Source organism: Berghia stephanieae, chromosome 7 (genome assembly GCF_034508935.2).
Source record: "Berghia stephanieae isolate SIO BIC M18660-M18661 chromosome 7, UCSD_Bste_1.3, whole genome shotgun sequence".
NCBI lineage: Eukaryota > Metazoa > Mollusca > Gastropoda > Nudibranchia > Aeolidiidae > Berghia > Berghia stephanieae.
In genome coordinates, this window is record NC_088366.1 from 885,976 (window position 1) to 899,357 (window position 13,382).

General features: G+C 39.1%; 1 protein-coding gene across 5 annotated transcripts in view; it reads left to right on the plus strand.

The window, feature by feature from the left end:
• LOC144976319 (uncharacterized) overlaps positions 1-13,382 on the plus strand; it is a 45,277-nt gene that overhangs the window by 889 nt on the left and 31,006 nt on the right. For all 5 annotated transcript variants that reach the window (XM_078920522.1, XM_078920525.1, XM_078920523.1 and 2 more), the window contains exons 2-5: positions 2,320-2,374; positions 3,612-3,631; positions 4,154-4,256; positions 12,659-12,865. In XM_078920522.1, coding sequence (XP_078776648.1) covers positions 2,320-2,374; positions 3,612-3,631; positions 4,154-4,256; positions 12,659-12,865 — 385 coding nt within the window. The remainder of the gene's footprint in view (positions 1-2,319; positions 2,375-3,611; positions 3,632-4,153; positions 4,257-12,658; positions 12,866-13,382) is intronic.

Consider the following 13,382-nt stretch of genomic DNA (forward strand, 5'->3'; position numbering starts at 1 on the left):
ATTACTGTTCCTCTTATTATTTGCTTATCTCAAGATCTGTGGTCAGTCAAGTTGATCTGTCACCCGTCACCACAGCGCATTGTAATTGTCAGGGCTGAGAATCCGCCTAACTAAATGGTAGTTTATCTCCGCCCATCCCATCACATTTCCTCCTTTTTCAAATTTGCCGTGTCAAACATTTTCCTCAAAATCACCATTATGTCTTATGTCATATTTTGACACCTGTGCTCAGTCTCGTGAAATTTGGTGACAGTCCCGTTTTTATGACGTTGGGCCAGACAGTATGGCACCAGATGTCACAATTGACACAGAAGACCAGTAGTGTTCTTTGATTAGTTAGTTGATGGTGGAAGGGGATGGACAAATGGGTCTGGATTTTTTTTCCCCTGTTGTTGGTACCTATTGCCTTTTTAATCTCTCTCTCTCTCTCTCTCTCTCTCTCTCTCTCTCTCTCTCTCTCTCTCTCTCTCTCTCTCTCTCTCTCTCTCTCTCTCTCTCTCTCTCTCTCTTTTTTTTTTCCCTCTGTCTTTCTTTCTATTTCTCTTTTCTTCTTTATTTTTTTTTTCTGATATAGAAATCAAAATGTCAATACATAAGTTATTCTGGTAAAGAAGTCTCTCCTCCCCCCCCCCCCCCCCCCCCTATTTCTCTCTCTCTCTTTCTTTCGCAACTATCCATTAAATCATCTGATACTGGTATATAGAGATGATATATTAGAACAAAGCAATGGTGATTGGCTTAGTTTAATCTTTTTTCTTTTTACCTTTGGACTATGGCTTTAAATTTGAGAGATTCTTGGGTTGTATTTATAAGCTGAATAACTACTAGGTTTCTTTGCTTGTGGTTGATCGATAGACCGAGAAATTTTCCTCCTTTTTGACAAATTGCTATTATCATCACTGAATAAAAAAACACTCACCAAACCACTACATCAACATCTCTACCACCGCTACTATTACAATCACCACCACATCATTATCCCTACCACCACTACTACTACAAATAGCACCACATCATCCCTACCACCACTACTACTACAACTACCACCACATCATCAACTCTACTACCACTACTGCAACCACCATCATATCATCATCCCCACCACCACTACTACTACAATCACCACCACATCATCATCCCTACCACCACCACCACACCATCATCCCTAGCACTACTACCACAACTACCACCACATCATCATTCCTACCACAACTACTACTACAACCACCACCACATCATCAACCCTACTACCACTACGTCAACCACCACCACATCATCATCCCTACCACCACTACTATTACCACCATCATCCCTACCATCTCTACTACTACAACCACCACCACACCATCAACCCTACTACCACTACTACAACCACCACCTCATCATCATCCCTACCATTACTACCGTCAACCGTCATCCCTACCACCACCACCACTACTACAACCACCACCAAACCATCATCCCTACTACCACTACTACTACAACCACCACAACATCATCCCTACCACCACTACTACTACAACAACCACCACATCATCATTCCTACCACAGCCACTAAAACCACCACCACACAATCATCCATACTACTACTACAATCACTACCTCATCATCACTACCACTGTTATCACTACAACCACCACCACATCATCATCCCTACTACAACCACCAAATGTTGCAATTACACTTTCAACTTTTGAAATTCCACCGAGGTATGTCAGAAATTGCTGCAAGACAAATTTTGGATCGCATCTCAGTAAATTTGAGTGAAATTCAAATCTATAGGTTATGGTCGCATGAATGGGTCATGATCTCTTCACGATGAAAAATTTCCTCCTTTTTTGTGACCAGTCATTCTCACCCCTGAATTGTAATCGTTGAAAACTGAACCAAGTCTAGGACTAGGGCTCTAATGAAATGCACAAATTTTAATTCAAATAAATTAATACAATACATACCTGCCAAATCTTACTAATTTTTCGTAATTTTAGACAAATTTCATTGCCAATTACGAAAATATGAAATTTTATGGAAACTTATGAATTTTAAATTCTCAGTAGTAATACTTAAATAATGATGATGATAATAATAATAATTTTTTACTTAGGATTATTTTTTTTTTAATTCTGTATAATACTCATTGACTTTTTAATCTTCTTTTTGTCAATATCTTTCATGTTTCATGTTTACTGTCTGCATTGGGTTTATTTCATGATTCATAGACTTCTTAGACACCACAGCCACAATGTACTTGTACTTACTTCAGCCATAGCGGAATATATGATTTATAAATGATTTTTCTTTCTTTTTCTTTTTCTTCAGCAACTTCTTTTAGAAAAGCTCCAACAAGATGCAGCTCAATCATCTGGTGATGAAGGTATAGAATTGTTTCCTTATTTTATAATAAGCATTAAATTTTTAAAAATGATAGTAGTCCTTCCGAGCCACTAGGCCTATGGATCCAGAATACATCCCAGTTTCTATTGAGTGAAATTTACAAAAGCAATTGCTTGCGACAATTTGGATTTTTTTAAAACGAGCTTTTATATTGTGCAATATCCACTAAACTTGCTCAAAGTGCTTTACAAAGGGTCCCTGACCAACAGCAACATGTAACATGTAGAATGAGACATGACGCCTGTTCGGCGATATTACATTTTTTTCCGACAGAGACAACAGTGTTAACCACTAGTTACTCAACTCATTTTACACCTGAGTGTGGTGAGGGAATGTGAGTAAGTAAAGAGCCTTTTCCAAGGACTCAACAACTATGCGCCTAGTGAGGCTCGAACCCAAGACCTTCCGAAATGAAAGCGAGTCTCATATCACAAGACCACATAGTCGCACATCAGGCGCTAGTCTATCACAAAGTACTTTCCACCCAATCTAACAGACCCAGCTACCCAATAAATCACTGTTAAGTGGACGGGGGAGTTAGGAAAAAAACCTCAACTTCACCTGGGATCAATCTCTATCCCTTTGCATGTGAAGCGAGGGCTGCACCAACTGAGCTGTCGTTATCGAGGACCTCCAGAAAAACAAAGCACCACAAAGCTGTTCTCAATTAACGATAGAAAAATGTTAGAAAAGTCAGCAAAGTTAAACTAAACCAATACTAGAGTCGGATTGTCAGTCTGGTCTTCACAGCTTTTATAACAAAAACCAAATTGAAACATTTTAAAAGTACAGAAATAAATAATAACGTGAAGTTGAAGAATGTAAGCTTCAATTTAATTACAAAAACAGATCAAATGAACGTTTCGGGTTTCCCCTTTATCAACAAAACAGGATGATTGAAACACCACAGATGAATGAGATCAAAAGGGGAAACCCGAAACGTTCATTTGATCTGTTTTGATCTCATTCATCTGTGGTGTTTCAATCATCCTGTTTTGTTGATAAAGGGGAAACCCGAAATGTTCATTTGATCTGTTTTTGTAATTAAATTGAAGCTTACATTCAACTTCACGTTATTATTTATTTCTTCGAACTTCGAGCAGCAACCTTTACACTAAAAAGTACAGAAGAATGTTGAGAATAACAAATTCCTGATCTGATGCTTTTGATTGTACATTGTCTATACTACTACTATTATTGTCTTTTTTACATTTCAGGCAAAGTCCCAAACATTGGTGTAAGTAGATTTATTTTTTATCCTCTCTGTCTCACTGTCTACATTTTGGATGTTTAAAACATTGATGATGATGTCAATATGCTTTAATAGCTTCTATTAATATAAATATTGATAAAAACAAATGCAAGTATAAATGATTTGTAATCTGCTGAAGTAAATTAGGTTTGATGTTTTAACCTTTTTTTTATTCGAACCCCAATTATGATATTCATTTTATGGTTAAGCAAAGCAATTTTTTGAGTCATCCATGATAAAAAATCGGTCTGGAAGTAAAGTCTTTAGGTGCGCTCAAATGAATCTGGCAACAAGGTGGCCAGATGGTGATTCCCGAGGTCCGATCATTATGGCCTAGCAGATATTCTAAATGCCAATTTTTTTTCTGATTAAGCAAAATGTTTACATTTGAGTTTGAGGTTTCAGCCCTTCTAATGACACACACTACTCCCATGATATAAATAAATATTGAAACAATGAAAGGCCTAACCTATATTTTTTATGATTTCCACACAAAAAAAATTACAGATCCAGAAAGACAAAGTTGGACAGAATGAATTTGTACGACAATATCTTCAACAACAACAGCGTAACTTAGAGAGACAAATGGAGGTGAAGAAGCAAGTGGAAGGTAAGTTTTTGTCCTGTGCATTTTATCCCTGTATTCATTCTTCTTCCTTAATCAAAACTGCAGGGCTACCAAATCTTCTGTTTTCACATAGCGGCCAGCTGTCCAGATAAAATCGGGATTGTCCAGATTTGGCCATCTGGATAAAAATTTTTCAAAAAGATTGTTTATATGTATGAAATTGCAGTTGCATGTCCCCAGATTATGCTTTTTTGACCAGAAAATTAAAACCGTGAACAGAAATATTCTAAATATAGATTATTTTCTATAATAGTCCAAACATACTTCAGTTTTGGGTTATGACTGTGTATTGTGCGTTAGAGTGTCCCGTTTCAGCTCTTTGAAAAGTTGGCATGTTTTCATGATTTTCCTTTTTTTTTTAAATTTTAATTTAGAAGGGGGGGGGGGGGGGGGGGGGGAGTAAAGATGATGGTGGTCATAATGATTAGGATAACGCATTACTAAAAACATCTTTTCTTTTTTTTCAAATTTTGAATACCACTTTTTATTATTTATTTTTTCCACATGTGATTGTTTTTTTTTTTTTGTTTACTTTTTTTTTGTAATAAAGAAAAGAGAAGGAAGTGTTTATTTTGTTCGCTGTTTTAAAAAAAATAATTGTTGTCATGTTTTTTTTTTTTTTGTTCATTATATGAAACAGTTTTTGACAGAGCTTGTTTACTGAATCAATTTCTTTAATTCTCCTCTTTGCTGAAGATGCTGCCTTGATGGAGTTGTAGAAACGTTACATAGTTTGAGTAGGGTGGTATTATTCTTGTTGAGCAATTGAGTACTGTGAAACATATTCATAATCTGTAAGGATGTGTGCAAAGTAGGAATGTCAAACTGCAGCGTGATTAAATGCCCATCAAAGACTTGCCGTTACCTTAATAGAAAACAATAGCCTTTGTATGGCCAATGGCGTCAATATCAAATAACGGGGGTTGTCTTGTGGTTTGGGTAAACTAACCAATCACACATGATTGATGTGTTTATTACATACACAGTGCATCTTCACATTGATTGAGAGGCGCGGCTTTTTTCCAATGAATGGATTGAACTGACATATAAGTTATCTACCTGACCTTATTTGGATGTGATAAAACGTTTTTCATTTGGTTATACTTCAACCGTTTGACAACTGCATTGAATTAGAGTATGTGGACAGACTTTGTCGGTCAGTATGGTGGTCGGATATAAAATCCTATATAGTGAAATGGATTCTTCCCAAAATACGGGTTCGGATCGGAAAACAAAAATTTCTGGATTACGGTGTACAAATAAAGAAGAAGAAAAATCTGTTCCCAGGCAATCTGTCTGGATAATTATGAAGACATCCAGATTGTGGAGTTCGGGATTACGGAGACCTGACTGTAGATAATTATTATTTTTAAGCTGGAGTATTAGTCTTCTATTATTTTTGTTTTTTAAATGAAGAACCTCAAAAGAATTATCTTTTGTCCAACCTTCCCAAGTTTCATCTCACCACTTGATTATTATTTGGATTTACATTCAGATAGATATTATTATTAAATGGCCACTTTTGACATTCTTTTCCAAACAATTTAAGGTATTTTAGAAACCATTTTGCTGGCTGGGGTTCCAGACCTCCCATAGTGGACAGGGAGGTACTTACAGTGTCCTCTATCCCCCTATATCTGTTTTCCAACATGCTTTCTGTCTTTGTCTTGGAATGAGATTACTTGGTTTTGTCCTGGCCCTGGCCAGATATCCTGGCGAAAAGGGAAATAGTCAAATGTATAAATGTATAACTTAACCTGTTGACAAACAGAAATCTCCAAATTGGAAGTCCTTTATACGGACACTATTTTTGAAAGTTGTCACAAAAGACAACTCATTTCATAAGAGTTCCAACATTTGGGTTCAACTAAATATAAATGTTACTTTGTTATTTTTAATTTAAAGATTCATTTTTCCATTATACTGATAATAATCTTTAATTTTACTGGTTTTTTTATGTCTGTAGCTGTATTCTTAAATTTTCTGTGAACTTTTGAAATTCCTTATTTTTCCTCACTTTTTTTCACTAATAAATTTGAATCAGTGATATTTTAGTGAAGATACTAATTTTGGTTAATTAATTTGATTTTATTCAATAGTACTTATTCTTAGCTGATGTGGGAAGGGGGGGGGGGGGGGGGGGGGGTGAAGTGGCTGAGTGGTTAAGGCATTGCACTGTAACCTGGAAGGTCCCGGCACTTTCGTTTTCTTCCTTGGGCAAAATTGTTAAGGGGATCCGCGGGTCCTGTGCTGCTTAAATTTTGAGATTCAGAAGGGAAAAAAAAACTTTTTTTTTGGTGATTCTCATGTAAAAATATCTATAGAATCTATTTTCTTAGGTTTCAAAACTCAAAAGGTGTCTAAAACTAAAAATTACCCTTGATTAAGATAAGGGTAAGATAAAATATGAATAAAATGTTTAAAGTGCCCCAACTTCACCCCTTAGCAACCATAGTTTTCACTATCGTAACAGAAATGCTTGGTATCATTGGAAACGTCTAAATCGAAACTAAACGTTATCGTTATTTTCGTTTCTATCCATCATTGTTTTAAAATTTCATAAAATATGTAGATTAATGCACAAAATATGTGTCTAGTCTTTTTATTTTTTCGGCATATGAAATGTATTTTTGCGTTTTTCTAAAAATGCCATTTTTGACTAACTTTTCTTTAAGTAGATCTCAAAAGGTAACTACTGGAATTGGCTGTGATTTTTACAATGTTTCATAGATGTTTATTTATCATCCTACAAAGAGATTCTTGAATTAGCTGTTTCAGTTTTTGAGTTAGGACATTTTTCTCTGTAATTATCCTCTAAATTCAGAGACCTGGATATGGACTAATAATGGGACACTTTGACGCTGAATATGTAAAAGTAAAAGTATGATAACGAAACTCTTAAACAGCTTCTGTAAGGTGTTAGATGATGTCATTAGGAGTTATGCCAAATATAAGACTGCTTAAACTAGAATATTAAGTTTTGAGATCTATCTACTCAAAATAAAGTATTGTGTAAAACGCTGATTGGTGGTGCTTTAAGGAAAACAAATGCTACCATTGGTTGTAATATTGAATTCAACTCTCTCTTCATTTTCTTTAGGTGTCGTCGCCTTGTATTTTAACTATCTCTGAAAAAATATATTCTTAGAATTTTGACCAGAAAACTCATCCTTCAAATATCGATTGATTAAAAAGACCCTCCTCCTTTGGTCTGTTAGATCTGGAGGAAAGTACTTTACGGTAGATCTTCTTATCTAAGGGGTAGCAAGCAATTGCTATTGTCTGTTTCACGCTATAGAACAGATAAATTCCTGCTCTATGGGCCTAATGGCTCTGAACAACTTTTTTACCATGTGATTAGGGGTAATAATGAACCAACATAATTCATGTATGTGAGTCTCTGTTTTACCTGAGTGCATCAGATGCTGATGTATGAATTGAATTTCAGTCTAGAAGGGCCCCGAGGTCCCAGAGATGCTGATGTATGAATTGAATTTCAGTCTAGAAGGGGCCGAGGTCCCAGAGATGCTGATGTATGAATTGAATTCCAGTCTAGAAGGGCCGAGAAGTCCCAAGGATGCTGATGTATGAATTGAATTTCAGTCTAGAAGGGGCCGAGGTCCCAGGGATGCTGATCTATGAAATGAATTTGTCTAGAAGGGCCCCGAGGTCCCAGAGATGCTGATGTATGAAATGAATTTCAGTCTAGAAGGGCCTGAGGTTCCAGGGATGCTGATGTATGAAATAAATTTCAGTCTAGAAGGGCCCGAGGTCCCAGGGATGCTGATGTATGAATTGAATTTCAGTCTAGAAGGGCCCGAGGTCCCAGGGATGCTGATGTATGAAATGAATTTCAGTCTAGAAGGGCCTGAGGTCCCCGGGATGCTGATGTATGAATTGAATTTCAGTCTAGAAGGGTCTGAGGTCCCAGGGATGCTAATGTATGAAATAAATTTCAGCCTAGAAGGGCCCCGAGGTCCCAGGGATGCTGATGTGTGAATTGAATTTCAGTCTAGAAGGGGCCGAGGTCCCAGGGATGCTGATGTATGAATTGAATTTCGGTCTAGAAGGGCCCCGAGGTTCCAAGGATGCTGATGTATGAATTGAATTTCAGTCTAGAAGGGCCCCGAGGTTCCAAGGATGCTGATGTATGAATTGAATTTCAGTCTAGAAGAGGTCGAGGTCCCAGGGATGCTGATGTATGAAATGAATTTCAGTCTAGAAGGGCCCCGAGGTCCCAGGGATGCTGATGTATGAATTGAATTTCAGTCTAGAAGGGCTACGAGGTTCCAAGGATGCTGATGTATGAATTGAATTTCAGTCTAGAAGGGCCCCTGAGGTTCCAGGGGATGTGATGTGTGTGAAATGAATTTCAGTCTAGAAGGGCCCGAGGTCCAGAGGATGCTGATGTATGAATTGAATTTCAGTCTAGAAGGGCCGAGAAGTCCAAGGATGCTGATGTATGAATTGAATTTCAGTCTAGAAGGGCCCGAGGTCCCAGGGATGCTGATGTATGAATTGAATTTCAGTCTAGAAGGGCCCCGAGGTCCAGAGATGCTGATGTATGAATTGAATTTCAAATCTAGAAGGGGCCGAGGTCCCAGGGATGCTGATGTATGAATTGAATTTCAGTCTAGAAGGGCCCGAGGTTCCAAGGATGCTGATGTATGAATTGAATTTCAGTCTAGAAGAGGTCGAGGTCCAGGGATGCTGATGTATGAAATGAATTTCAGTCTAGAAGGGCCCCGAAGTCCCAGAGATGCTGAAGTATGAATTGAATTTCAGTCTAGAAGGGCCCCGAAGTCCCAGAGATGCTGATGTATGAAATGTATTTCAGTCTAGAAGGGCCTGAGGTTCCAAGGATGCTGATGTATGAAATGAATTTCAGTCAAGAAGGGCCCCGAGGTCCCAGAGATGCTGATGTATGAAATGAATTTCAGTCTAGAAGGGCCTGAGGTTCCAGGGATGCTGATGTATGAATTGAATTTCAGTCTAGAAGGGCCCCGAAGTCCCAGGGATGCTGATGTATGAATTGAATTCCAGTCTAGAAGGGCCGAGAAGTCCCAAGGATGCTGATGTATGAATTGAATTTCAGTCTAGAAGGGGGAGGTCCCAGGGATGCTGATCTATGAAATGAATTTCAGTCTAGAAGGGCCCCGAGGTCCCAGAGATGCTGATGTATGAAATGAATTTCAGTCTAGAAGGGCCCCGAAGTCCCAGGGATGCTGATGTATGAAATAAATTTCAGTCTAGAAGGGCCCCGAGGTCCCAGGGATGCTGATGTATGAATTGAATTTCAGTCTAGAAGGGCCCGAGGTCCAGGGATGCTGATGTATGAAATGAATTTCAGTCTAGAAGGGCCTGAGGTCCCGGGATGCTGATGTATGAATTGAATTTCAGTCTAGAAGGGTCTGAGGTCCAGGGATGCTAAAGTATGAAATAATTTCAGCCTAGAAGGGCCCGAGGTTCCAGGGATGCTGATGTATGAATTGAATTTCAGTCTAGAAGGGGCCGAGGTCCCAGAGATGCTGATGTATGAATTGAATTTCAGTCTAGAAGGGCCGAGAAGTCCCAAGGATGCTGATGTATGAATTGAATTTCAGTCTAGAAGGGCCCCGAGGTCCCAGGGATGCTGATGTATGAATTGAATTTCAGTCTAGAAGGGCCCCGAGGTCCCAGAGATGCTGATGTATGAATTGAATTTCAATCTAGAAGGGGCCGAGGTCCCAGGGATGCTGATGTATGAATTGAATTTCAGTCTAGAAGGGGCCCGAGGCCCCAGAGATGCTGAAGTATGAATTGAATTCACTCTAGAAGAGGTCGAGGTCCCAGGGATGCTGATGTATGAAATGAATTTCAGTCTAGAAGGGCCTGAGGTCCCCGGGATGCTGATGTATGAATTGAATTTCAGTCTAGAAGGGCCTGAGGTCCCAGGGATGCTGATGTATGAAATAAATTTCAGTCTAGAAGGGCCGAGAAGTCCCAAGGATGCTGATGTATGAATTGAATTTCAGTCTAGAAGGGCCCCGAGGTCCCAGGGATGCTGATGTATGAATTGAATTTCAGTCTAGAAGGGCCCCGAGGTCCCAGAGATGCTGATGTATGAATTGAATTTCAATCTAGAAGGGGCCGAGGTCCCAGGGATGCTGATGTATGAATTGAATTTCAGTCTAGAAGGGCCCCGAGGTTCCAAGGATGCTGATGTATGAATTGAATTTCAGTCTAGAAGGGCCCCGAGGTCCCAGGGATGCTGATGTATGAAATGATTTTCAGTCTAGAAGGGCCCCGAGGTCCCAGAGATGCTGAAGTATGAATTGAATTTCAGTCTAGAAGGGCCCCGAAGTCCCAGAGATGCTGATGTATGAAATGTATTTCAGTCTAGAAGGGCCTGAGGTTCCAAGGATGCTGATGTATGAAATGAATTTCAGTCAAGAAGGGCCCCGAGGTCCAGAGATGTGATGTATGAAATGAATTTCAGTCTAGAAGGGCTGAGGTTCAGGGATGCTGATGTTATGAATTGAATTTCAGTCTAGAAGGGCCCCGAAGTCCCAGAGATGCTGATGTATGAAATTATTTCAGTCTAGAAGGGCCGAGGTTCCCAGGGATGCTGATGTATGAAATGAATTTCAGTCAAGAAGGGCCCCGAGGTCCCAGAGATGCTGATGTATGAAATGAATTTCAGTCTAGAAGGGCCTGAGGTTCCAGGGATGCTGATGTATGAATTGAATTTCAGTCTAGAAGGGCCCCGAATACCCAGGGATGCTGATGTATGAAATAAATTTCAGTCTAGAAGGGCCCGAGATCCCAGGGATGCTGATGTATGAAATGAATTTCAGTCTAGAAGGGCCTGAGGTCCCCGGGATGCTGATGTATGAATTGAATTTCAGTCTAGAAGGGCCTGAGGTCCCAGGGATGCTGATGTATGAAATAAATTTCAGTCTAGAAGGGCCCCGAGGTCCCAGGGATGCTGATGTATGAAATGAATTTCAGTCTAGAAGGGCCTCGAAGTCCCAGGGATGCTGATGTATGAATTGAATTTCAGTCTAGAAGAGGTCGAGGTCCCAGGGATGCTGATGTATGAATTGAATTTCAGTCTAGAAGGGCCCGAGGTCCCAGTGATGCTCTGGTATGAAATGAATTTCAGTCTAGAAGGGCCCCGGGGTCCCAAGGCTGCTGATGTATGAAATGAATTTCAGTCTAGAAGGGCCTGAGGTCCCCGGGAGCTGATGTATGATTGAATTTCAGTCTAGAGGGAGTGATGGTCAGGGATGCTGATGTATGAAATAATTTCAGTCTAGAAGGGCCGAGGTCCCAGGGATGCTGATGTATGAAATGAATTCAGTCTAGAAGGGCCGAGGTCCAGGATGTGTTATGAATTGAATTCAGTCTAGAAGGCCCGAGTCCAAGGATGCTGATGTATGAATTGAATTTCAGTCTAGAAGGGCCCGAGGCCCAGGATGCTGAGTATGAATTGATTTACTCTAGAGGGTCAGGTTAGATAAATAATAATCTGACCTATTCACTTAAATTTATTAGTATGCCATAGAATGCATTTCTGAAAATAATTAAGCAAATAGTTAATAAAAAAGGAAATACAGTGTTCTTAGCAATATAGAGACCTCTAACAAAATCACGTATTTAATATTTGGCCAGAAAACTCGTCCTTCAAATGTAGACCTATTAATGATAGTTGGATGATTTTTTTGGGGTTGGTTGGTTTTATTTTCCGAGTACGGTAGTTAAAATTCACGAGGAAAGTAACGTAAATCATTTGTCCAGAAATTTTTTTTTTAAACTTGTGATATTTATGAATTTCAAAGTCCACGACCTCCGTATTCATGTCTTTGAAATGTCATTTAAGGGAAATTAGTGAATCCACGCAGTTTCGGTATTGGCTACTCATTATTAGGTGTAGGAGATCAATTGACCCAGACTGAGACAAGATCCCGATTACGATGAGGGTCAGATGCGCTCCTTAATATTTCTGTGTTTGTTTGTTTGTTTGTTTGTTTTTGTTTTTTTTTTGTTATTGTTTAAAAAAAAAATCTTTCTTCCTCCGTGTCTGTTTACTGTGATTTGACATATTAGCGCCGTTAATTTCTTGATAACTAACATACCCGTCGCAAGAATAATTCCATTCTCTGGATCCCAGAGAGAGAGAGAGAGAGAGAGAGAGAGAGAGAGAGAGAGAGAGAGAGAGAGAGAGAGAGAGAGAGAGAGAGAGAGAGAGAGAGAGAGAGAGAGAGAGAGAGAGAGAGAGAGAGAGAGAGAGAGAGAGAGAGAGAGAGAGAGAGTTAGTTAGTTAGTTTCCGCGCAGTTTGATAATTTAAAAAAAAAAAAAGAGAATCATTATAAAAATGAGTGGTCCTCATCTTTCGTTTCAGACGAAAGAAAGAGGAAATCTGCTGATGAATCTTCAGCAGACGAATCCAATCCAAATGAAAAAACGAATCCAAAGGCAGACGAACAGGAAGTGACATCACCTAAGAAGTTCAAGGACGACGAAAGCAACGCACAAGTCGTCGCACCAGCGAAGGAACAAATAAAAATAACAAGACCGGCTCGAAAAAGCAGTAGAAACACATCAAAAGGTAATTTTTATGATTTTACCATCCAAGGTTTTATATTGTTTACCATTATTTGATGTTATCGTGTACTATTCAATTTGTTTTTCTATTTATTGTGGAATTCGCGACCAATAATGGATCACATGTGGATGACGATCAACGAACTGTGACAGCGAGCCAAAAAAGGCATTGCAGTGCAGCAGATCGACCAGTACTGTCGATTGTTTGAGGTTGATGGCCAGATGCTATTGTTGTTACATTATCTAGACTTAGATGTCTAACACCACGAGTGATACTATACTAGGCATAATAATACTAGTATTTTATAAACCGTTGACCGTTGATTGATTTTTGAATTCGTTGAACTCCCAACTTGGATCGTGTCATAAGTCTCAAGTTAACCACTCCCCCACAAATATAACAAATGCATGAAGAAAATTTAACGTTGGCATTCCGACAAAATTTTCAAACTTATTGCACCTAAATTTGGCCATTTCAGATGGATGGGTCTTGAATTACCATTTAATTTGATACCTTATTT